The sequence below is a fragment of the Cydia splendana genome, chromosome 21 (assembly GCF_910591565.1).
Source record: "Cydia splendana chromosome 21, ilCydSple1.2, whole genome shotgun sequence".
NCBI lineage: Eukaryota > Metazoa > Arthropoda > Insecta > Lepidoptera > Tortricidae > Cydia > Cydia splendana.
Window position 1 is genome coordinate 8246592 of NC_085980.1, and position 26063 is coordinate 8272654.

Consider the following 26063-nt stretch of genomic DNA (forward strand, 5'->3'; position numbering starts at 1 on the left):
ATATGGTACTGTCGAACTGATCTGATGGTGGAGACAGGAGGTGGCCATAGGAACTCTGTGATGAAACAACGCAACCTAATTGTGTTAGGGGTTTTTAGAATTGTCTCGATGAGTATTAGTTGTCTGTCGTAAAAAAAGTAGTCAGCGATAAAAGCTTGTACAGTCGCCATCAGATATATCGGAGCGGCCAAGGTGCTCACAAATATCGGAACACGCCTCTATTGTCAGGGCGTTAGAGCGCGTGTTCAGATATTGTGAACACCTTGGCCGCTCCGATATATCTGATGGCGACTGTACCAAAAATGAAATTTTTGCCAAAAACTTATTTCAAGCTTACTAGTACTACTTGACAACGATAACTATTAATGATTACTGGATACAGGCAATATCAGTTGTCAAAACTGCCTGCCTGCTTAAAGAATAACAATAATAATAAAGCTTTTATTTTTATTTTAGTTTCACCTGACCGTTAATTGTCTGTCTGTAATCAAATCTTGCAAGTTAAATTTGATACACTTCCCGGTTTCCGATTGAGCTGAAATTTTGCATGCATGTATCTTTTTGCATGTATAAATCGGATGATAATGCAATATTATGGTACCATCGAGCTGATCTGATGATGGGAGACAGGAGGTGGCCATAGGAACTGTGTGATGAAACAACGCAACCTAATTGTGTTTGGGGTTTTTAGAATTGTCTCGATGAGTATTAGTTGTCTGTCGAAAGAAAAGTACAGTCAGCGATAAAAGCTTGTACCAAAAATGAAATTTTTGCCTAAACTTTTTATAGAAGCGAGCGAAGTTTGCGAAGGCAACGCACAAGATTCCACTTTCTGAAGCAATCGCTGCGATCGAGGTCATACAAATCTTAGGGATCTCAATGATAGGGAATATTACGCGAACCTGCGTAGGAGGCGCCACAATCCATCACAATCTGGGGGTCTACCGCGAAACAAGAAAATCGAAATTTCGTTATTTTATATTTATTTGTCAAAAAACAGTACACGGCACAATATACATGTGTAAGTTATACTCTATGGTTTACTAGAGGCGCTAGTGCTGCACTCTGGCGGCAGAACATTGCAGTAATACCCTCTTTTTAAGCAAGATAAATAAACACTTTGCTTGCGGTTCCCAAAATCGCAGTTAATTGAAAAGAAATCATTTCTAGAATGATATTTTCTCTTGGCACTGCTTGGCACAGAGAAACATTTTTTTCTTACACTAAATATTATAACTCTAAAAAGAGGGAAAAAGTTTTTTTTCTATTCTACTGTTTATGGCATAAGTTACTTATGGGCAAAACTTGTTTGCCAGCAAAGAGTAAGCTAAAATTGAAGGCATAAAACACTAGGTATTTAGCAGAAATGAAATAAACGTCAGCTGCTGTCAACGCCTTACATCTAAACCAGATCTAAACTCAACACAGCATAACATTAAAATTTAACAATTTCAGTAAAGTTTATCGCAGTAAAGAGAACCTACCTATCATTATTCTGTTTGTTTAAATGCTCTTGCAGTGAAATAATTTATCAGCCGCGTTATCTGTTTAAAATTCAATGACTAACTATTTCAAGCTTCACCGAATGTTGATGACCTATTCTATTCTACGTTGCTTATTGGAATATCCAGGGGATTATCATACACGCTATATACTTGTTAACTAAGCAGAACTTCCTCCTAATTATAACGACAGCTATTAAGTTGTTAAAGATATCTAACATATCTGACATTCTACCACCATGTCAGATAATCAGATGCGTTTATCTGATGCCGCACGCAATGTAGAATGTATTTAAAATAAATAAGCCAGTTTGTAGTTACCACTGTTTACAATGATGAGTTTTGAAGAGATGTTCATTTTTTTGTTCCTGTATTTGATTGGTGTTTGTGACTGCCAGGGTCCTGTGGATGTAAGTACCTATATAAATTTACCTATTCTATTTATTATTTATTTATTAGCGCCATGACAATGGAAAAGCCTAACGCTGCCTTTCCAGTATCAGGAACCAACCTCTAGCATTTGGGTGTAGGACTTGTAGGTAAGTAGTCTACATAACTTCCGTCTCTGTAAGAATACTGTACAGTCACCTGCAATAATATGTTACTCTTCGAAGGCCGCAAAAATATGTGACACGCTCTTATGGCTCTACAAATAAGATCGTGTCAGATATTTTTGCTGCCTTCGTTGTGTAACATATTATTGCAGGTGACTGTACAAGGGTGGTAAGTAATTAAGGAAAAATGCCAATATAACTATTATAAGCAGAGATCGGACAAATTTGCGTCATTGCTCGCAATAATGTGGACATGACTCCTAAATTGATTAAACAATGAATAATTTAATTAATTTCTTACTTGAGGTTTAATTTTGATTCCTAATCAATAAATAACACAAAGATTTCTTATAATGTAAATTTATTAAAATAAATCATCAGTATGTTTTCAAAAATTTCTGTACGTCATCTTTTTGTATCAAAAATATTTTAAGTGCTAAGTATTTATTGACTAGGGCACAAAATTACTCTCAGTTAAAAAAAATATTTAAATAATTAAACTACATTTTTATTTATTTATTTTATTCAATAGTAAATTTACAATATAAGAAATATTAAATGATTAATTATTTAATCAAATTTGGAGTTATATTGCGAGCAATGACGCCAATCTGTCCGATCTCTGATTACCTATACCTAAGCGACAACTCCATATTTCTCACCATTGCAGGCGGAATTCGTGCTAAACTTCGACTCGCCAGTATATGTGTGCCCCGACCCATCGAGCCAGGCCTTCGTGGATACGTCGGCCGTCGAAGTCGACAGATATAATGAATCGACTTCGTACATGGCCGGCACTATATACTTTCATAAAGGTTTCGACAGTGCTACTATGGTGAGTGGAATTAAAAAGGTATTAAGTACAGTCACCTTCAATAATATGCTGCACAACGAAGGCCGCAAAAATATCTGACACGATCTTATTTGTAGAGCCATAAGAGGGCGTCACATAATGCGGACTTCGAAGAGTAACATATTATTGCAGGTGACTGTACCATTAACAGAGTTTTTTCAAATGGTTCACATATATATTTCACTCTTCATCATCCGCTTGGCATCCAACTTAAATTGACTTTAAGGAGCCGCGCAGTATGTTTTTTCTTCCATAAGTATAGGTACCGATTTTCGTCCTTTTTCTCATCATTTACTTTTTTCATTTTAATATCGTTCTCTTTACCTTTCACCTGGTTCACCTTGTCTCGCTCATAAGCTACTTTCGTAGTTACATTTCTAGTTACAATTGTTGTTTCGTCCCTATCTACTATCGTCCCTCCGCATACCAGTGGCGAAATTGCAGTCTTAGCGGCCTTAGGTCCCAGGTCCTATATAATAGTACTTAAGTACTAGCCGCCCCTTTCTCAGCAATAATTATATATGTCACCGTAAAATTGTAAACACTCGTCAGTTTATAATATCGCTAGTTAAATTATAAACTGACGGTAGGGAGATTACAATCTAACCTAACCTAACCTACGTTAGATTGTAGACTATCTTACGGTGTCATATACACTGCCGCCCCTATATCTGGCCCGGGCCCACTGGGCCTTAGGGCAAATCATCCGTGTCCGCATAACATGCCCATGCCCCTATTTACGTATACGCACTACATAGATGGTAGGATCCTATAGATGTGCTATTCGCGTGCGTCCGCGAGGGAGTACTTGATCCATCCAGATCGCTTTCGCTGCTATAGTCTGTAGATTTGTAATTGGCCCCGAACTGCTAATCCTTTATTTATTGTTAAGTAAAACCGCACGTGGTACTTAGGTACCTGCAAAAAAAGGTCTTAATTATTCTTAATTGGCACTTGAGCGCGGGCTAGTCCAACGCTCAAAAAACCAGTGTAGGTGCGCTCTCCGATAACGCGCCTTTGTTACGCATCTGGATAACACATTTTAGACTGGTTCGACTCGCCAGCACTCAGTAACTTGTAGATAATTACAATACCCTTTTTTTACAGGTAAAGGCACGTGTGGTTTTACTTGACAATAGACAAAGGATTAGCGGCTCGGGGCCAGTTACAAATCTACAGACTATACTCCTACTGAAAGATACATAAGACTATCCCGTTCGGTCATTTCCCCCCAACCCACAGTGATTCCGCTCCCATACAAGGGCGGCCATAAATACTTAAACCGCGAAATAGAGGTTTTTATCTATTATAAACGTTAAAATACCATGAAAGTAATATGAATTGGTATATTTATGTCATTTTTATGAATATATATAGAATACAGTGTGTAAGTCTAATACGGGCGAATCTCTTAACGGTGGTTAGTATAGGACAAAGTAAAGGTAATTAGATAACATTTACTTAAAGTTGCAACAATAATTTTGTCCATACAAAATAATTCAGCCCGCAATGTAATGCAAACACACTCACGTTAAACGCTCGTTGACAGTTACTTTCAAAAACTCCTATTGCGTATGTAATGTCATTAACTGTCATGAGTGGGTAAATAATAAATAAGTATGATGTTTTTTATCTGACGAAATGACTACCTAGTTTAAAATCAAATTACATCAAAAAATCTTATTAAAGCAATCATTTATTTTAATAACGACCCATTGAAATTACAACTGAAATGTACTGAAGTTGCTGAAATACTTCTAAAGAAAACCAACTAAAAAACTAAAAAACACAATTTACAACAATACAAATTCTGAGAAACCTGAGTTTAGTTTTGCCGGTTTCGCCGCAAATACCTATTCTCGATGTGCCTTCCTTGTATTTCAGAACAGGTTTCGCAACGACGTTTGATTGACTCCATAAAATAACAACTCGTATTAAGTCGTCTTCCTGCATCCCTTGTACTACTTTCAGGATTAAGTGCAAAATGGCGAAGGATTCGGTCTTGCAATGGAACTGGAAGCTCATCGTGAATAGCTGCTCCCTCCACCCTTCCAGTTACGGGCAATCCTTCGCGAGCTCGCTGTATCGCGTTTACAATTACTCGAGCGTTTCTTGGTACAACCCGATGAGGGAATCGCTCTCTGTACACAGCTAGCGCTCGATGACCATTTTGTAGTGTTTCACCGTAAATTAAAATCATGTCCATTAATTCAGGAGCAGTAAAAGTTGTTAAACGAGGCATTTTTATAACATACGATTACTTTTGAATCGAAAGACTGACATTGTCAAATCAGAGTTGAAATAAAATAAGAAACTTGCAATTCCACCAAAGAGTTTGCCACGTTTTCACACAATGTACCAAGTTTTGTGGTGTTTAGACGGTTTAGTTAATTCTCGAAATAATTTTGGTAATAACTGTACAACTATCAGGCGGGCCGTATGCTTATTTTCCGCCATCCTGGTATAAAAAATCAGGCAAATTAAATACGAAATGAATACACAATAATCACTTATGAGATACTGATATTAATGAATTTTCAAAAAAGGTGTGCTATCAAAGGTGCTTGTCTATTGCTCAGATTAGAAATAATCACGTCAAGTGCTGTTATCGTGACTGATTAAAATGAAGTCAGTTTCTTGTTGATAAACATGATAAATAAATAAGATTTAATATCTTTTAACACGCCTAGTAGTACTTTAATCTACCAAAATAACTACAAAACATTAAACGCAGTGTAATGCTAACATGTATTGTGAATGTTCCTCCAGATAGGTAAGTTTGTAAATGCTATTGTTGTATTGCTAATGAACATTTGACATTTCGGTACCGCAACCATGTTTACAGTACATTGCTGCTAAGAAAATTAAAAAAAATTAATTATGGGCTCGTAATGAACTGCAACTTAAAAAAACCTTTTACTTCATGATTACACTAATGAATACTATGTCCGATTTAATTTATCGCCCGTATTAGACTTACACACTGTATATATTAAACGCATACGTCTGTTTTATGCCTGGAAATGTTGTTGGAACCATTTTACACTGCGATTTTCATTGGAAAAATTGTGGTATTAATGTTTCTTGTTTATAATAAACATCAAATAAAAAATAAAAAAACAGTATAATTTGTAATTTGGGATCAGAAAAACATTGCTTATATTCGCCATGTCCAGTACTGCCATCGAAACTCCATTTGCCTATTAAAGATATTTTATCTAGAGATTTGCATGGCACTCTAACTAAAACATCTTTTTGTGACTCAAGAATCCGAGTGGCAGTGTGGTCTAACAAACTCTGAAGTTCGACTTCGGCGGATGATTCGGTAACAGTTATAATAGGAGGATAACACTGTTTTTTAGCTTTAACAATACTTTGGTAGGAAGGACTTTATACAATATTTTGATATCTTAGTATCTATAAAATTCGTAATTAATAAATATTGGTGCCTAGTCAACTTAGCTTCTGCAATAAGCGACAAAACATCGCATTCGTCGATTTTTGTAGAGCTAGAATTGGCATCAGCGGAAGTATTGAGCAACGTATTAACAGCAGACGTATCTAAGTTGGATAGTTCAGCAAGTCTTATCCTTTTAGTAGTTAACGTACTACAGTCATTAAAATCTTTTTTCGGACGGCCACGCGAACAAGAAGGGAACGAATAGACGTTATCTTTCTGCTGCAAAATACGCGGCTCAATACTTCGATTTACGTCAATATACTCCGTTACAGCAAGCCAAACTGCATATTTTTCTAGTAATTTATACTGACTACAATAAGTCTTTTTCTAATAACATGAAAATCGTTTGCATAAATTGCAAATTCTGTCGCTTAAAATCTTCATGTCGATATTTTCAATGTTCTCAGAAAGAGGTGACATTTCAGTCAAAGTACCCAGAACATGTTGAGATTTTTCATTTTCCGTGTCTTGTTTGGAGTGCCATATATCAAAAATAGTCGCCTTGAAATAGCACATCTCATAATAGTACCTAAAACAAATACATAAATATGTTAGAAAAAAATCTCATTGTTCTTGGCTAATTCCACTTATTCGTTGATACCCATGTAACTAGAAGAGACGACAATGAAACTTACAGCCCTTATTAAGGACAGTTTGAGCTTTAAAATGAAGTATGCCTCTAGCTCGACACAGGTCGGTATCAAAGTATAACTCAAATTGATTTCGTAGTTAAGAATATTTTTTTACAAAACGATAGGCCTCTCGTAGAAAATATGTATAAAATTCAAACACACATATATATACATGAAATATATTAGAAAATAAAGTACATACCTTCTTCTTGGATTTTCATGTTCTCACCATGTGTTAATAAACAAATAGTAATAATAATACACGATAACAAAGTGATTAAGTTACGGCGTCAAAAGTGCACTGCTAATGAGGGATTAGATGTTATCACTTTCGTTGCACAAATGCAAATGATAATTGCAATGTATTATTGTGACATTTATAGTTTTCGACAGATTGTCTATTAGTGTATCATTTTACTTACCTTTTAGACCGGGATACGCTCATGACTTTTTTCGATTGATGGCCTACGGCGGAATCACAGTGCAACCCCCATGCCTGATCCAGTCATACTAGATTCATGAGTTTCATGACACACTATCTCCAACTAATAGAAGGGCCTTGTGCCGACAAGTTGGATTTTTGTTTACGCCGCATAGCTACTTTATGTTCCGCTAGATATTTTTACGCGCTTAGATTGAGCTTTGCATTGCAGGTTGAACTAATGGTCGAGAGAGAAATCAACGGCCAATACGAGATGATCATCTCCCACGAGATATGTGACGTTTGCAAGGAGTTCGGGAAGGAGGAAAGTCTGTATGCAAAATATTTCAGCTACTTCGGCTTCCCTACTATATGCCCGTTTGCTGCTGTAAGTGCATCAGTAATATATGAATTTTAATCTCTGTATCTTTAGGCATTTACATAAAAGTAAACAAACAATTTGTACACTTTCGGGTAGTTATAACAGTTATTGGTTAACTGACCAAACAACACCGCCTGGATCCGTCACTGAACGACCTGACTTTAATCTATACTAGCTGTGCCCGCGGCTCCGCCCGCGTGGAATTCGGTCTGTGTCAGTAAGCGGCTAATTTCTAATCCTAATTTCTCTCCCTCTCCCCTGGAGGCGGAACTTGAAGTAAAGTTGACAAATGGATATGCTGGAGGACTGTAGTCCAGATAAAATATTTTACAATTAGGTACCACTAAATAAAACTACACTCCAAAATGTATATCAGTCGATACAGTAAGGTATACGCGCGCGAGCGAAAGCGAAGCGGCCTGCCTGGCTAGAGCGCCTCCCACTCACCGTGGTCTTCTTCAGACTCCTGAGGAAGACCACGTGCCCCTTGTAACCTCAATGCGTTGCGAGACTTTCGCGAATGATTCGATTTTTTTCGAGAAGGCATGGTAATGCGTATAAAATGCGAGTCCCAAATCGTTTGACTCCGCAAACGACCATTGCCGGAGTAAGATATTTTGATGCCCTAAGCATTTCTAGACCATGGTGCCCCCTCTCCCTAGGGTCATCGAGATCACATTGTTTTTTTTTAGTTGAGTGACGTTCATTGGCCCATTACAGCTGAGAATGGAAATCAGTCACATAATTTTATCACGTAAATTGACAGTGCTGCAGCATTAACGTTGCAACAGAGTAATGCTGCTGCAGTCGCCATATCTTAGAAAGTAATTGAATACGCGAGCGAAGCGAGCGTGATAAATTTTCCATATAAAAACGCAATTTGATAGACAGTTGCACATTTTTCCTTTTAGTATGGAAATCAGTCACATAATTTTATCGCGAAAATTGACAGTGCTGCAGCAGTAACGTTGCAAAAGAGTAATGCTGCTGCAGTCGCCATATCTTAGAAAGTGATAGAAAACGCGAGCGAAGCGAGCGGGAAAATTTTTCGATATAAAAACGCAATTTGATAGACAGTTGTACATTTTTTCTTTTAGTATGGAAATCAGTCACGTAATTTTATCACGAAAATTGACAGTGCTGTAGCAGTAACGTTGCAACAGAGTAATGCTGCTGCAGTCGCCATATCTTAGAAAGTTATTGAAAACGCGAGCGAAGCGAGCGCGAAAATTTTTCGATATAAAAACGCAATTTGATAGACAGTTGTACATTTCTACTTTTAGTATGGAAATCAGTCATATCATTTTATTACGAAAATTGACAGTGCTGCAGCAGTAACGTTCCAACAGAGTAATACTACTGCAGTCGCCACGCCAAAACGCGAGCGAAGCGAGCGCGAAAATTTTTCGATATAAAGAACGCAATTTGACTTAAAAAGTTATTAAAAACGCGAGCGAAGCGAGCGCAAAAATTGTTCAATATAAAAACGCAATTTGATGTTAGACAGTTGTACATATCTACTTTTAGTATGGAAATCAGTCACATCATTTTATTACGAAAATTGACAGTGCTGCAGCAGTAACGTTGCAACAGAGTAATGCTACTGCAGTCGCCACCCGAATGTCACCTTTATCATATCATATAATGTTATTGAAAACGCGAGCGAAGCGTGCGCGAAAATTTTTCGATATATAAAACGCAATTTGACTTAGAAAGTTATTAAAAACGCGAGCGAAGCGAGCGCGAAAATTGTTCGATATAAAAACGCCATTTGATAGACAGTTGTACATTTTTTCTTTTAGTATGGAAATCAGTCACATCATTTTATTACGAAAATTGACAGTGCTGCAGCAGTAACGTTGCAACAGAGTAATACTACTGCAGTCGCCACCCGAATGTCACCTTTATCATATCATATAATGTTATTGAAAACGCGAGCGAAGCGTGCGCGAAAATTTTTCGATATAAAAAACGCAATTTGACTTATAAAGTTATTAAAAACGCGAGCGAAGCGAGCGCGAAAATTGTTCAATATAAAAACGCAATTTGATGTTAGACAGTTGTAAGTTGTACATATCTACTTTTAGTATGGAAATCAGTCACATCATTTTATTACGAAAATTGACAGTGCTGCAGCAGTAACGTTGCAACAGAGTAAAGCTGCTGCAGTCGCCAACCGAATGTCACCTTTATCATATCTTATAACGTGATTGTAAACGCGAAATTTTTTCGATATAAAAAACGCAATTTGATAGACAGTTGTACATTTTTACTTTTAGTCCCAACCAGGCGCGAATCCAGGATTTCATACAGAGAAGGGATGGGACAGTTTTCTATCAGCCTAGCTTCGATAGGGCTCGATATTTAAGGGTCTCAGCGAGGTTGTTCTCATCAGAAAAGATGCAAGAAAGCAGAGCTTGGAATTGACCAAGTGAATGTGAAGTGTGAGCAAGGCAGAAGGCCCAGCTGCGAAAGAGGAAAGCTTAGATTTGGATAATTAAAGCACCCAAGTGTAATTAAGGCAGAAGATCAACTTTGCCATAAGGCAGAAGACCTCGCATAAGACCTTACGCCGAACTGCAAAAGAGTGGCTTGAAGTCGAATCTATGCATGTAATCACGACTCTTCTACTGCTCGATCTTTGACTTCACTCGAAAGCGCTACTTGATGGGATGCTTTTAGTTTTCGGCTTTCACGGGGCCCCTTATAACAGACAGACCTTTTGACAGTTAGGTCTCAAGATCGCGGCTAAGGAGCAACTCGGCTTGGCCGACAAAGCTGGCGTGCAAGAGAGCAAAATACGCTATAAAATCGGTAACCTATGTCGAAAAAATCGGCTGGCCGCAAGCTCGAAAGCAAGATTTTTTTCCATGACTTTAAGGGCCTCCGCGTAAGGTCAAATCGAAAGCCTACGTTGGAGATGTTCTTACGTACCCTCACTCCCTTACTTGATCCCTACGACCCTTCGTTATTAGATGGGTACTTTGTACACGTATAAAAGATTCATGTAGGTACCTACTCCACGACGACTGCAATGCTGATGCAGCCTGCGCGTTTTTTTGCCTACGGTTTTGGTGCCCCCTAGACGTGGTGCCCTAAGCAAGTGCTTATTTTGCTTAAAACTAAAAGGGTTAATCCGGCACTGAAAATGACAGAGGTCAATGTTTTTTTTTCAAAGTACCCACCTTCGTCGCCATTATTAAGTGCATAAAGGAGGCGATACCTACGTATGAATATGGATTTGATATGGGGGCGATATAATTACGATTAGGTATAATTCATGATGGAGAAAATTTATAATTTTAAATAATTATGCAATTATACGCGTGTTTATATGTGTGTTTATTTTACCACTACGTAACTATGTAAACTAATTTTTAGTTTTCTTGATTACTTAATGTTTACTCAGTTCCCCAAAAGATGGCACTGTGCAATGAGGGGCAATTAATTTACTGTCGTTTAATTTTGTCGTATTATTAATTTATTAAATCAACATAATTATTCAATTATTTTTGTTGATATCCGTAGCCCCTCTTCTAAACTTAGAGTTAATTTGGCAAAATCTTTCCTCGGTGGCTTATTCATGTCACAACATATTAAATTCAACGCCATCTGTTAGTTTACCAGGGTACTCAATAGTGGTAGCACATATTTGAATAAAGTTTGCCCCTCCTTCCTAAGTAGCGCCATAAGATTCAGGGGCAAACTTAAGTCAATCGAGTGTTGTGGCTACCCCCCCTTTTAGAGGTTGAATTTTTATAGCCTATAACCTGGCCGGGAATTTTCTTGACAGATTAGTAAAGTTTTCATCAAAATCCGTTCAGCCGTTTTCACGTGATGCGCGTTCAAATAAACAGACAAACAGATAAGCAGATAAACAGACAAACAGACAAAAATTCTAAAAACTTTTGGAACGTGTTCTGTTAGCGATTCTAAGTATACCCAGCCAACTTTTTTTCAAATATCTTCCATGTACAGACTTTCGACCGTCCTTACCCTAGTAGCATTTTCGTTGGGGCCCACGGTGCCAACGGTAGGGAAAACGTTGGGATGAGGTTCGTTCCGTAGCCAACATTAAAATTTGTATTGGCCCACCATCGCATTTACCAACATTCGCTGTGGCACAGATGCCCAACAATGGGCCTTTGTGTATTTTGGTACCGCTGGCTAAACAACGATAATATTCGTTGGCCCAATGATGGCATATATCGCATTTACCAACATTGGCAGTGGCAGTGATGCCCAACAATGGGCCTCTGTGTATTTTTGTAACGTTGGCTAATCAACGATATCATCCGATGGCCCAATGATGACAAATATCGCATTTACCAACATTGGCTGTGGCACTGATGCCCAACAACGGGCCTTTGTGTATTTTGGTAACGTTGGCTAAACAACGATAATATTAGTTGGCCCAATGATGACATATATCGCATTTACCAACATTGGCAGTGGCAGTGATGCCCAACAATGGGCCTTTGTGTATTTTGCTACCGTTCGCTAAACAACGATAACATTCGTTGGCCCAATGGTGACAAATACCGCATTTACCAACATTGGCTGTGGCACGGATGCCCAACAACGGGCCTTAGTGTATTCTGGTAACGTTGGCTAAACAACGATAATATTAGTTGGCCCAATGATGACATATATCGCATTTACCAACATTGGCAGTGGCAGTGATGCCCAACAATGGGCCTTTGTGTATTTTGGTAACGTTGGCTAATCAACGATATCATCTGATGGTCCACTGATGACAAATATCGCATTTACCAACATTGGCTGTGGCACTGATGCCCAACAATGGGCATTTGTTTATTTTGGTAACGTTGGCTAATCAACGATATCATCCGATGGCCCAATGACGACAAATGTCGCATTTACCAACATTGGCTGTAGCATTGATGCCCAACAATGAGCCTTTGTGTATTTTGGTAACGTTGGCTAATCAACGATATCATCCGATGGTCCACTGATGACAAATATCGCATTTACCAACATTGGCTGTGGCACTGATGCCCAACAATGGGCCTCCTTTGTTTACTTTGGTAACGTTGGCTAATCAACGATATCATCCGATGGCCCAATGACGACAAATGTCGCATTTACCAACATTGGCTGTGGAACTTTGCTTGTGGCGTCACTAGATGGCGTTACTGTCTCCAAACATCGAAGTTATAGTTATTTTCTCGATTATTCCGGATATAATCATAATATTTTTTAAAAGTAACTTATAAATATAATAGCTATAACTATAAAATTTATACATTAATTTAAAAAATTGTATTTTACCAACATTTTCTCAATTTAAATCTCAAAAAACATAAATCTCGCTTACGAAGTTTTGAAGTGCGGTTAGTATATATACAAATTAGAGTGTATAGTAAGTGTACTTGCTTCGGCAGTACATATACTAAAATTGGAACGATACAGAGAAGATTAACAACAACTGGTGCCTAGGACCTTCATGTCGGTATACAACCAATGCCTACCGTAGTGTAATTGTAATATTTATCAGCAAAGGCCCAACGTCGTATTACACAACCACTTACCTAACGTAGGGTAACTGTAGGACTCGTAAACAAATGCCCATTACATAATTAGACTGTAGGCCCACTATAAATTACACAACGATTTACCTATGGTAGTATTGTAAGAATCCTACACAAGACCCAACGTTAAAGTTACAATGTTGGCCCTTTGTGGGACAAGCTGTGTTGGGCCTCCAACCTGGTGCACGACTACCTACCGACCTACCTGACTTGCCGTTGGGTAATTGTTGAATTTGCAAACAGAAGTACAACGAAAAAATTGCCCTTTTTTATTTTTTTGCAGTTGGCCCTACAGCAAGCCATACGGCCAAATGTAACAATTAACCAACCATCAAACAAATGTGTATAGGCCCAACCACGGCCCAACCAAAACCACAACCGTTGAATAATTGTATGATTTATTTAAATAGGCCCAACGAAAAAATTACTCTAATGGCCCTCTGTTGGGAATCTTCAGGAGGGCCTTTGTCGAGGGCCCTCCAGCAAATCGTACGGCCAAATGTAACAATTAACCAACCATCAAACAAATGTGTATGGGCCCAACCACGGCCCAACCAAAACCACCACCGTTGAATAATTGTATGATTTATTTAAATAGGCCCAACGAAAAAAATACTCTTATGGCCCTCTGTTGGGAATCTTCGGGAGGGCCTTTGTCGAGGGCCCTCCAGCAAATCGTACGGCCAAATATAACGGTTGCCCAACTAATACGTAAACAAAGGCCCAACCAAATCCCTGCAAGAAAATGCTATTAGGGTAGCTTTATTATATGTATAGATTATTTGGTCATCTAATGTTTACTTTTATTTAAATACCTAAAGATACAGACTATAAGTACTTATGTAAATTTTCACTGTCACATGAACCCGCCACCTAAACGCCGCTCCCATACAATCGAAGCTGCGTTCTGATTTAAAAATTTCATCAAACTTGGCATGAACATTTAGGTACGTGACATACTCGTATACCTACCTAGCTACTACCTATCTATGTATGGTACTGGTAATAATCATTTTCGTTATTAAAAAATGTTAATCTTAATGTACCTACACAAAGAAAATAAAGCGAGTTTTTGCGTGTAAAACTTCTACTCGCTAATCTAAATAATTTATTTGTATTAAATTTTTTAGTAAAACTAGTACCAGGCATGTGGTATTTTACGATGACGAGTAATCATTATTGGTAATCCCATCCCATGACTTACACGCCCACTATCGGCACTAACCATCACTCTGGACACCAAATTAGTGAACATAATATGGATAAGTTTATAACGTTCTCAGGGTCCGTACGAAGTCCACGACCTGAAAGCGGACAACGACGATCTTCCCGTCAACGGGGCCACGGCGGGCCGCTACCAGGTGACCATTAATTTATACAACAACCCGGACAGCACTTGCAAGAACATGAAAACTTTTATCGCATGCCTGAAGCTCGATTTTATTATTGAACAGCTTTGAATGTAACTTTGAATGTAACAGGTCTTTTATTTTTCCTATTCATGAGGTTATTTAAAGGTACGATGGATTTTAAACGTTTTCCCGTTTGCATTTCAAGGAACGAGATCTGTTCCGCGAAAAAGGGTTGTAGTTTTGAAATTAGGCAGTCAAAGTCATGCAAGTATTTTTAGCCAAAGAAACGCACATGTAACACCCCATACGGGCATTAATAATACTTGACTACATAAAAGGACATTCTAATTGTAAAATATAGTTGTAGCGTTTAACATATTATGTCTCCCAGGATTTTCTGAATTCTTGTAACTATTACCTATAGTGTAGTAAATGAAGCAAGTTGTTGTATGGAGACCCATGCATTAATTTCTCAGTCGATGAAATTTAGCTTGGTTATTGTATAGTATGAGCCGAGACTAACATTATAAATATAAAAAAAAAACACTCCTAAGTTAGGTAAAAACACAAATCTGATTATATATTGAACCGAGTAATTCCTCAGTCCAAAATTATTTTACAAAATAACTTATTTGTATCAGTATGTGATACTAGAAAAAAATCTAAAAGTTTTGTCAAACATGAGAATATTTTTTTATGATACTTCCTTTTTTTGACGCTCATTTTCATCGGAAAATTGCTCTGTCATTTTTTTCTTCTTATATGATCTTAGAATATAATTTGGCGCAGTGGGAAAAAAAATCCAAAAAAATGCGTATCGAAATGTATGTATTATAGAACTATTAAAAACTGAGAGTGGAAAATTTTTAGATTTTCATTTTGTAGGTATAAAACGGCAATAAAATGGCATTCCAGTGAAAAAATTAGACTGAGCAATTTTCCGGTCCAAGACACGCCAAAAATTTTTATTTTATTAATACTGGTATTTCTGCTGGGATAAGTTTTTGATATTTCATATATTGTTGCAATACGTTACATGAATATGTCTGGTGAAGAAAGTTTGAACGGAGCATTTTTCCGTAAAAAGATATTAACGATTTAAGACTTTAGGTATTTACTTTAATTCTATTATTATTATTCTTTGGAAATTTATACAATACTTTTTATTTATTGATACTTTATCATACTGTAAAGTTTTTTCTGGCTGAGGAATTACTGCGGGGTCCACTACCTTTATTTACCACACTACTACTGGGAATACGATTTTTTATATCAGTACCACTAGGTACCATCACTGTCCATCACGCTCCGTGATTGTTATGACATTTAGGATCCTAGCTAAATTAGTTGTTCAATACTTATGCTATAGAATTTCCAATAAAATTGAGCAAGAACCCTAAATGGCATAAAAATCCTGTTTGGTGACTATACTAACTTCAGATCATAGAAAGAATATTTCTATGATCTGAGGTACTAACCTACCTACTACTGTTTAGAATTCTAGGCCTTCGTATAATGATGTGACATGGGGATTTAAAAAAATATCTCCTGTACTTGCATTTCGTCAAATGAAACACGTAAAAATAGCTTGCTACAAATTTTAATGCGAGAAAATATCTAATTACTCGCTACTATGTGGCTCGTTCACGTTTTCATCCCTGCTAGACTCATAGAACACATCCTGGTTGGAACGCCTCAACTTCCTTTCTTCAGAACTAGATGAACTACTATCCGAAGACTTGTCTCGTAATGCTTTTACATCTTTCTCTTTTTTACTTTTCTTTTCCTCGGAACTGGAACTATCTTTCTTTTCAGCTGTTTTGTTTGCGGGTTTTTCTCCTGAATTGTCCTTTTTGTTGTGCTTGGATTCTTTGCTCTCCTCGCTTTTTGAACTAGTTTCAGCTGGCTTGTCCTGGTTTTTGCTGAAATGCAAATGAGAATTTCAATTAAGCCTTTAAGGAGCCCACTGATTAACAGTCCGCTGGACGGTATCGGCCTGTCAGTTAGAACAAAATTTTGACAGTTCCGAACAACTGACAGGCCGATACCGTCCGGCGGACTGTTAATCAGTGGGCCCCTTAATAAGGCAGAGGAAATATATTTCCCACCTGATTTTGAACTTTGTTTCAAAGTGATGGGGTTCTATTTTGCATAATTTCTAACACCCGTATGCCTTATAAAGGGTTAAGTTCAAGACAATTTTTTAAGCAATTAAATAATTAAGTATATTCAATCTCATTGCTAATACATGTGACGTTATATGTTCGCATTCTGCGACCCTGAATGCCCTGCTCTATACTCTGTATCTTTAGGTATTTAAATAAAAGTAAACAAAATCTACCCTCAAATGGCTCCTTAAGCCAGTTGAGGGTAGATGAAAACATTACATGATCAAATAAAGTAGGTTAAAGTCAGTGTCGTTCAGTGACAGATCCAGGCGGTTTTGTATTTGGTTGGTTAACCAATAAATGTTATAACTACCCGAAAATGTACAAACTGATTGTTTACTTTTATATCAATACCTAAAGATACAGACTATAGGTGCATTTAGGTAACGAAATGCCAATAATTAATGTACTTTAGTTACAAATAATATTATCATTATTCATGTTATCGATTTCTAGTTCTTTTGAGGACCTATTAGAATATAAATTACTTACGATTGTCTTAAACTTTCTTTTGATTCGTCGTCACTGAAAAAAATACAAAAATAGGAAATTAGCTTTCAAAAGCATCATGAATCATGAGTAATAATTTACCGTATAAAAGTTATTTAAATTAATTTCACGTACCTGTCGTCGTTATCTCTATTATCATTGCTGAAATAAATTACAGGGTTATGTTAGTATTTTCTGCAAATAAATAGTTTTACCAAGAGAAACAGTCAGCGATATAATCATTTGGTTCAAAATAGTCTTTTTTCACTTACTCGTCATCGTCGTCCTTTCTATCATCGTCGTCTCTGTAGCAAAGAAAATAAACAAATACCAATAAAAACACAATTTTGAGTACATTCCAGTATTAAAGATCTCTAATGGATCAAGTACATTTGTAAGTAACTATAAATTTTTTTAAACCCCCTACGGTATTTATATGCAAAAAATCCATTTAATGCCAGAAATGCCTTACATCATTTCGGAAAAAACTCCTCAAACTGCTGGATAGATTTTTATCAAACATAGCTAATGACTACCAGCAAGGAATTTCGCTTTCACGTAAAAAAAACCGCATCGAAATCGGTCCATCCGTTGGAGAGAGATGCCACAGACAGACAGAGAGACAGATATTGGCGTGAAACATATAAGTCATATAACGCCCCTCATTTTGCGTCGTGGGTCAAAATGATAGTAATCAGAGTTAGTTCGAATCGGTACTATTCTTGGCAAATAAAATACCTAGCCATGCCATTACTAAGCAAATCCATTAATCTATCTGTATTATAACTTACTATTCCTCTAACCCTGTTACCAACTGCAATGACTGCACAATATTTTCTGAATTCCCTAACAACATGTATCCAACAAGATTTCACTAGAGATCAGAACTTACTCTTTAACGCTATCCCAATCGACGGTCCATTCTTCATGTGTGATGCCCGTGCGAAACACCCGTCTGCAGGTCTCTCTGGAAAATGTATTTTTTTATAGAAACTAGTAAATATTTTTTATAATTAATTATAATATATAGCTGTTCCAAGTTTTGAAGCCTGCTTTCGAAATATCTGCATTAAGGTGTAGCTGGATTAACTTCTCGTTTTTACTTCGTCGTCTGGTGTCATGGCTCCTCTACACGATGGGCCAGCGCCGGCCACTCCAAGGGACGCATTTATGCGTTAGAGGGAGCAAGTGATATTGCTATCTCATTCTACCGCATGGCTGCGTCCCTTGGAGTGGCCGGGGCTGGCCCATCGTGTAGAGGAGCCATCATGGATATTTTCTCAGGTCAGAAACAAGTGGAGGTGGAGGTATCAACAGGTGAGAACAAGTTACAGTTAATATCAAATATGACAAAGGAAATCAAAATATACGGCCGTGTGGCTGCATATTCTGACAATCGCATCGAAATTAAGTCCATAAGTCCTAAAATCATGAAACTTGGACGTAAAGTCTTCAAGACAAGAAGGGCATTAGAAATGTCTAGTTTAATTGGCGAAGCGGTTAGAAGCGGTGGTGGCCGAGTGGACGTCATAGTCCGACTTTCAATCCGGAGGTCGCGGGTTCAAATCCTGGCTCGTACGAATGAGTTTTTCGGAACTTATGTACGAAATATCATTTGATATTTACCACTTGCTTTTCGGTGAAGGAAAACATCGTGAGGAAACCTGAATACATCCGCGAAGAAATTCAAAGGTGTATATGAAGTCCCCAATCCGCATTGCGAGTGAGAGGAGGCCTGTGCCCAGCAGTAGTGGGACGTATTTAGGCTGAATTATTATATGTCTTTCCCATCACGGAACAATGGTGTTCCGGACCTTTGGGAGGCGTGCGCGGAGCCGAAGCCAACACGTAGAGGCCCTTTTGACACTTTAATGAAATGTAAGGGGTACACCGAGCGGAAGCTGCCCTTACCCGTGTCATGGGACGCACGCAGAGGCAGCACCCGCCCTGGCCTGGCTTTACACCCTGGTGTAAAGGCTATAGAGTTGATGGTATCTAAAATGAACTAGGTTATTGAGTGAAAGCGATGGACTAAGTACTGAGCTATGGGGTAAAAAACCGGACGCCTGCCTAATAAAACGGTATGCAATTTTATTTCCGGCAGACGGTGACTCGCCCTCACAAGATGGGCCCCCACAAAAAGCGACATCTAGGATGGCTCAAGGGCAACACCGGTGTGAGCGGCTCAGGGGTGTCGAGAGGTGTGCGCCGCTTTCTACCCAGTGGCTGTTAACAGCCACTGTGCCAACTCGCGTCTTATGCATATTTCACTTCCACCCCTCATAGCAGCTTATAGCTCTAACGACTCCACTCTGGCCGGCCGGCTAAGGCAAGCCAGAGGCAGAGAATCCTGTCCCACCCACCCTCCTTGCGGGTAACAGAACTCCCCAGGAGCACTCGAGTACGTGAGGTCGCTAATCCCCAACAGCTCGCCACAAGCTGCCCTGCGTTGACTGATTGCACTGGTAAAACCAGCGGGCGATGGGGTCGTCACATCCCTAATTATTATTATTTGTATCTCCGTTACAAACTCTCGGGTTTTTAAGCCCGGTCATTTATAAGGCGTGCGTGGGGATATAGATCCAACACGTAGAGGCCGTTTGGAGAGCTTTGATGTCATGTAGAACGCCTGCTGGAACCCATTCACGGGTACATAAATAGATACCCGTAAACCGGTTTCAGCAGGCATTGGGAGCTATTATAGAAAAATGGAAAGAGTCCTGGTCTATGGTTTAAATTTGGGTGGAAAATAAATCTGGGCTATTGCTAAGAGTTCCGGACACCTGCCATAACATTGTGTTATACAGTGTTATCGAGGCAGGCGGTGACTCGCCACTCGTTAGATGGGCACCTGATGCGCCATCGTGAAGACGGCCAGGCGCAACACCGGCATGAGCGGCTCAGGGGTGTAGAGAGGTGGTGCTGCGCTTTCTCCGAAGTTACTCGCGGCGTTATGCCCTTTAACACTTCCACCCCTGGAGCATATGGCTCTAGCGACTCCTCTCTGGACGGCCAATGAAGGCAAGCCAGAGCTGAGAGTCCTGCGGGTCCCCTTGGGGTCCACTCCGACCGACGAAGACACGCCGGAGACGGAGACCCTGACCGACTCTCGGGAGCACTCGGGTCCGTGGGGTCGTTACTCCCCAACAGCTCGCCACAAGCTGCCCTGCGGGCTTATTATTATTATTATTATATTAGTTTAATTGGGGATAACATACTCGGTATCCTTGTAGATGGAGCACGAGATGAACTGGCGGTTCTTAAACACGGACGTGTACAGGAAGGGACCGTGGCAGCTGTGGGTCTTGGGGTCGATCTTGCAGGCTGAGATGACGCCGATCACTCGCTCTTTCTGCTGGTACTTGACGAGTAACGGTCCGCCGTGGTCGTTCTGGTGATGAAACGGTTCACTTGTAATATTACTATCAGATTTTACATTGTCAACTTAAATAGTGATTTCATCAATTTACAAATTAAACCTATGATATTTGATTGAAATATGAAACGCGTATTACTAAGCACAAATGCGGGAAGACAGGCATATAATATTTATTGCCGGGAAGACTCATAGGACAAGATCAAATATTTGCATACGTAGGGGAGGTAGGGGCCATTGGGCAGTCGAGAGGCTCAGGCACCCCCTTGTATATTAGGACTTATTACAAGGGGGTGCCCGGGCCTTCCGACTGCCCAATGGTCCCCTACCTCCTCTAGATGTCGCTCAGACACAGTCAGAAAGGAAGAACTTTACTCCTGATCTACTGGCCTTCTGTAAGCGGAGTATGTGTAAAACGCAAGAGTTAAAAGTAACGAAAGAGCTTGTAGACTAGCTACCTTCGTCTCACCTTTCTAGTTTCTCGTATATACAAGTTTGATACTCTCGTGGGATAATTTTATAAATTTTTTCACTGTACAAAATTATGATTCCTATACAAAATGATTTGGCCATCAGAATTTGAATTGTGAGTTATGACAAAAAAAAACATCAAAACAGTCAAATAAAGTGTTTTGGTACAATTCCCGAGTAATGATGATGATTTCCTCCCAGACGTATCCGTCGACGGCAACACCCGGACAATTCAGGTATACAGTAAATTCTGACGTGCATGGGCTCGAATCTAATATAAGACTGTTGTTACCTCACAAAAACCTCCTTGACTAGCCGATCGCCTCGCTGTATAGTCATCAGGGTCCTGTAAGTGCCGCCCTAAGTCTATTTCTTCGGCTCTTCTGGACTCTTCTATGTCGGTCCTTCTTGAGTCCTCCACATCTGTGCAGTTGGCGTACCTTTTCTGAAAAAAGTAGATAATAGTGACAGAGCTGCTCTCTTGATAAAGAAAGAAGCACTACATTCTTCACATTCTACTAGCACTAGTTTAGCATTTGGTTAAACCGACTAAACTGAAATATTGTCAATAGAATCTTCTTATTCATAATTTGTGAAGGAAGAGGATCATGAGATCATGACCAACGGATGCATTATGCTTCTCGGCTGACTCCTGTTTTGGGCGTCATTGGGCGCATTTTGGTATTTTTATTACGTGAGGGGTCTACCCAGCGTGGGTAGACCCCCCACAAGGTGGACTGACGACCTGGTTAAGGTCGCAGGAGTCCGCTGGATGCGGATGGCGCCAGACCGGTCATTGTGGCACTCTTTGGGGGAGGCCTATGTCCAGCAGTGGACGTCCTTTGGCTGATATGATGATGATGATGATGATGATTACGTGAGAATTTTTATTTGCCTGACAACGGGCTAAATAATGAGATCATACTCCAAGGTAAATAAAATTTGTAATTAAAATTATACTTACGTCACAAATTTCGCTTAGTCTCTTCATGACATCCTTAGTGCAAATCATGTATTGTTGGATGATGCTCCTGAAGCGTTGAGACCATTTCTTCGCGCAATGCTCGTTGTCCATAATGCAAACCCTAGCTTCCTGGAGACACTTGGCATTTTCTGGGATGTGGACCGATTTTTGACGACGGTAAACTCCCTGTAAATTATGTAGGTAGTTATTATTTATTTATTATTGTGGTGTTGTGGGCCTTTGAGTGTCGCATCGACCAGCATTGATCTATTGTGACGGCCCTTTAAAGTTCATTACTAATGCCCGTTGCATCCAGAAAGTTCCAAATTCTTTGGGCCGTAATGTTCTGTACCTCATAGGGTTGCACTACGTGTCGCCCTAGGTAGTTACTTCTTTTTGACATTAGTGGTCCACAAGAGCAGAGAATGTGCATTGCAGTCTCCTCTGACTCCTGACAGAACCTGCATGTCGCATCTTGTTTCTTGCCAATTTGAAACATATGTTTATTCAACGTTAAGTAGTTAGTAATAGTAGATACCTATTTGAATGCATGAAATTAATTTATTTAAAAAACATATAAGGTTAAAACATAATAAAATTGAATACAATTAATTAAAAGTATCCAGAACCAATAGTACCTAGTGTACCTACGTCATAAACTTCACGGTTTGACGCTTCGGTTCCTTGAAAAATCTGATTAATATATAAAACAATTAAAATAAAATGGTGAAAATACCTCTCTAAAGTTACTGCCACTGCCCCAGCCAGCAATCCAGCCCTTGGTTCCCGGCTTCTCAAGATCCCGACTGATATTGTTGTAGCAGACCATGTCAGCGGCGAAGTCACAGCCCTTCTCGACGACTCCGAACTTGAAGGGCTTGTTCACTTTCACGATGGCGATGTCGTTGGAGGACCACTTGATGCTGTCTTGGAAATCGAACTTGTAGTCTGAAAACATGAGATCGATGGTGTAAGCAGGTGGATTCGGTAAGGGAATAAACAAACTTAGGGCGAAAGGATGCTATGTCCCTAAAAAAACATTACTTTGCCTTCAAAATAAAATAAAAACTATCTACCTAGCCCGGATAAAAATATCAACATGTAGTTAGTTGTAGGTGAGTTTGTTCTTGCAGTTGGTTAATATATTTTTCTGTCTTCATCTGCGCTCTTTCTAGTTGAATATCAAAATTATTTATTTATTTATTTATTTATTTATTTATTTATTATTTATTTATTAAGTAGGTAGTTCATTCTCTTAACCAAGCCTATAGAAAACCTGGGAAGCCCTCAGAGTTGTAACTAATCCTTAATTGGATAAGGTAGTGATATCCAAGGGGGCCTGGGGTTTCTTTATAATAAGAACAGTCGATGAGTGTCAAGATGAGGATCTTACTTTTAGGAATACACTTCCAAACGACCTTCCTCCTATTATTGCAAACACATTGGTCGCTCTTATAGTCGAAGCTGTCCACAAACTTGGTGGTGCCGGAGACGATGTAGAAGTGCTCGGCATCCTCGACGCAGGCTGCTGAGGTGAGGACGTAGAATCGTTCTACGATGACGCCACCGCAGAGCCAGCCGCGGTATTTGTGGGCTTTGGCGGATTCTTTCGTAAGTTGGAGGTATACCTAATGAAAAAGTAAAAAAATATATAGAAAAAGGTATAAAATGACATATGTCTCTCTAAATATCGTTCGGTGTAAATATATTTTGTCGTTGACGTAAGAACGCGGGTTGCGGGGAAGACTGAGATAGGTACTAGGTAGGTATCGTCACAGAATAAATAAAAGTACTAGGTACAGAAGACTCACTCTCTAATAAAACGCGTATGTTACGATCAGGACAGATATGGCCGCTAGGTGGCGACAGCGCCACGCGCGGCTTATGGCTAGCCACCAAAATTGGTGTGGAACGGATGTACTTGTAGCTACCTGTAGCAAAGCGACGATATCGCGGAGTGAGCCACGCCTGGTATCGTGGAGAGGAATTCAATTGGTAAAAAATAATTTAAATAATTTTATACCACTTACCATGTACGGCCGCTTCCCTTTAGGAGTATTTTTGCTGTACAGAATTCTTCTAGTATCCACTGCAGTAGTATTTTCATATTCCCAGCCTATATCCTCGTGATCAACTATTAAATTCGAAGTATGATTGTTTTGTTGTCTACGGCTATGTTTTCTATGGTGCTTTCTGGATTTTGAATGTTTGTCTTTCTTGTGTTTATCATCGTGTTTTTTATGTTTATCGTGCTTTTCATGACTTGCGTGCTTTTCATGGCTTTCGTGCTCTTCATGGTGCTTTTTGTGGTTTTCATGTCTATCATGCACCTCTTTGGTTTTGCTTTCATCCTTTTCATTGCTCTTGGCTTTCTTGTGTTTTTTGTGCTTTTCATGACTTGCATGTTTTTCGTGACTTTCGGAAGTGCTACTTTTCTCGCCGCTTTTATCTTTGCTATGTTTTTCTTTGCTCTCGGCTTTGTCTGTTTTATCTTTACTTGAGGTGTTTTCACCAGTCGAAGGCACAGAAAGCGCTATACCTGTCAATAATTTTAAGTGAATTTTTCTACTTTTCCATAAAATAAACCTCTACTTACTTAATCAAAATACCTACTTGTAGTATGTACGCGTTTTAGAGCTTTGTGTAAATGTAAACTGAAGAACATTGATTATTTCGATAAAAACAAAACGATTTACGGTGCATAAATATGAAAAAAATATAGTTTATAAAATTATGTACTTACCTATTTTTAATAAAACTTACAAAGTAATCTTAAATCTAAATCAATGCTTTTTACTCGCTGAATATTTAGAAAATACGACTTTTTTAAACGTTCGTATACATACATAGCATATTATCGTGGTCAAAATATATTTTTATTCTTTGATACGTACCTTACCAAAGTATTTTTGGCTCTGGCTAATGAAAATCTTAATCAAAAATCAAGTTGAAATGCAACTTACCTATTAAAAGAGCCAAAGAAATTAAAAGTAGTATTCTGGCCATAGTTACCGGGATGGTTCTACACTGGCCAGAAAAGTTTCCGAAATGACTTTTTCAATTAGACATCAAAAAACAATTATTCTGATATTTTATTCGTTAAATTTAATTATTCGATTTCCTGGATATAACGAAGTAATTATATTTTCAATTATTGAAAGAATATTGTACAAAGTAATTAACTTTCTTGTAGCTTGTAGATATAAAATGTTACCTACTTAATTGGTAATTTATTTTTTCATTTATCTTGTTGCTAACTATATATTTCTTCATATTATTGTTAGCAACAAGATAAGGCAACGAAATTAGAAATGAGCCACCACGACAATAATCATTTCTCACGTTACTTATTCATTTGTTGTGGTAGAGCTATCATTTCCAAATAAAATGTTAAATAGGTAAATGTTTTCAGGTTTAGGTTACGAAATTAGGAGAAAGGCAAATGACGAAAAAATTACGAATGAATGCAATTACAAATCACAACACAAGTAAATAATAATATCTGGGAGACCGAGCTTTACTCTGAAAACATATAAAAACTCAAAAATCCGCGTTTTCCCAGAGATAAGACCTATTAGCTATATCGATTTTTCGCCCCCGAAACCCCTAATATAGCAAATTTCATAGAAATCGTTAGAGCGTTTCCGAAATCCCCGCACCTAATACATAAATATATACCTACTTATACAAGAATTGCTCGTTTAAAGGTATAAGATTAATAAAACGCTGATACTGACAGTTTCATGTTTATTCAAGACTATTGTTTTTTGTACAATACCTACACATTTTTACTAATAATTTGTAACATGTCAGAGGCTCCTTTCCATGTTAACATTATATGTGAACATAGTATTGTTCTATTTTTAAGTCGGTTAAATTTCCAATAT

General features: G+C 38.5%; 2 protein-coding genes and 1 long non-coding RNA gene across 3 annotated transcripts in view; 2 read left to right on the forward strand and 1 right to left on the reverse strand.

Annotated features, from left to right (window-relative positions):
- Window positions 1-1825: 1825 nt before the first annotated feature.
- LOC134801216 (uncharacterized) lies at window positions 1826-14822 on the forward strand. Its single transcript, XM_063773748.1, has 4 exons — window positions 1826-1912; window positions 2727-2891; window positions 7655-7810; window positions 14640-14822. Exons 1-4 carry the CDS (start codon window positions 1835-1837, stop codon window positions 14814-14816), a joined length of 576 nt encoding a protein of 191 aa, XP_063629818.1. The 5' UTR covers window positions 1826-1834; the 3' UTR covers window positions 14817-14822.
- A 1470-nt stretch (window positions 14823-16292) lies between these two features.
- On the reverse strand, window positions 16293-25293 carry LOC134801111 (uncharacterized). The gene is made up of 12 exons (XM_063773639.1): window positions 25140-25293; window positions 24207-24715; window positions 23570-23804; window positions 22913-23124; window positions 22177-22362; window positions 21505-21657; window positions 20584-20756; window positions 18258-18332; window positions 17638-17670; window positions 17501-17527; window positions 17369-17401; window positions 16293-16630 (listed from the first exon to the last, which is right to left on the reverse strand). Exons 1-12 carry the CDS (start codon window positions 25180-25182, stop codon window positions 16330-16332), a joined length of 1980 nt encoding a protein of 659 aa, XP_063629709.1. The 5' UTR covers window positions 25183-25293; the 3' UTR covers window positions 16293-16329.
- LOC134801192 (uncharacterized) overlaps window positions 16807-26063 on the forward strand; it is a 298318-nt gene continuing 289061 nt past the window's right edge. The window contains exon 1 of the long non-coding RNA XR_010145637.1: window positions 16807-17249. This is a non-coding gene — a long non-coding RNA (uncharacterized LOC134801192). The remainder of the gene's footprint in view (window positions 17250-26063) is intronic.

What these genes read in the sequence shown, in the direction of transcription:
- LOC134801111 (XM_063773639.1), bottom strand. Translation starts at nt 25,182, where the DNA reads ATGGCCAGAATACTACTTTTAATTTCTTTGGCTCTTTTAATAG. An exon ending in AAGGGAAGCGGCCGTACATG is followed by an intron (nt 23,805 to 24,206) that starts GTAAGTGGTATA and finishes CTTTTTCATTAG; the next exon opens with GTATACCTCCAACTTACGAA. An exon ending in GTGGCAGTAACTTTAGAGAG is followed by an intron (nt 22,363 to 22,912) that starts GTATTTTCACCA and finishes CATAATTTACAG; the next exon opens with GGAGTTTACCGTCGTCAAAA.
- LOC134801216 (XM_063773748.1), top strand. Translation starts at nt 1,835, where the DNA reads ATGATGAGTTTTGAAGAGATGTTCATTTTTTTGTTCCTGTATTTGATT. An exon ending in GTTTCGACAGTGCTACTATG is followed by an intron (nt 2,892 to 7,654) that starts GTGAGTGGAATT and finishes TTTGCATTGCAG; the next exon opens with GTTGAACTAATGGTCGAGAG. An exon ending in CTATATGCCCGTTTGCTGCT is followed by an intron (nt 7,811 to 14,639) that starts GTAAGTGCATCA and finishes TAACGTTCTCAG; the next exon opens with GGTCCGTACGAAGTCCACGA.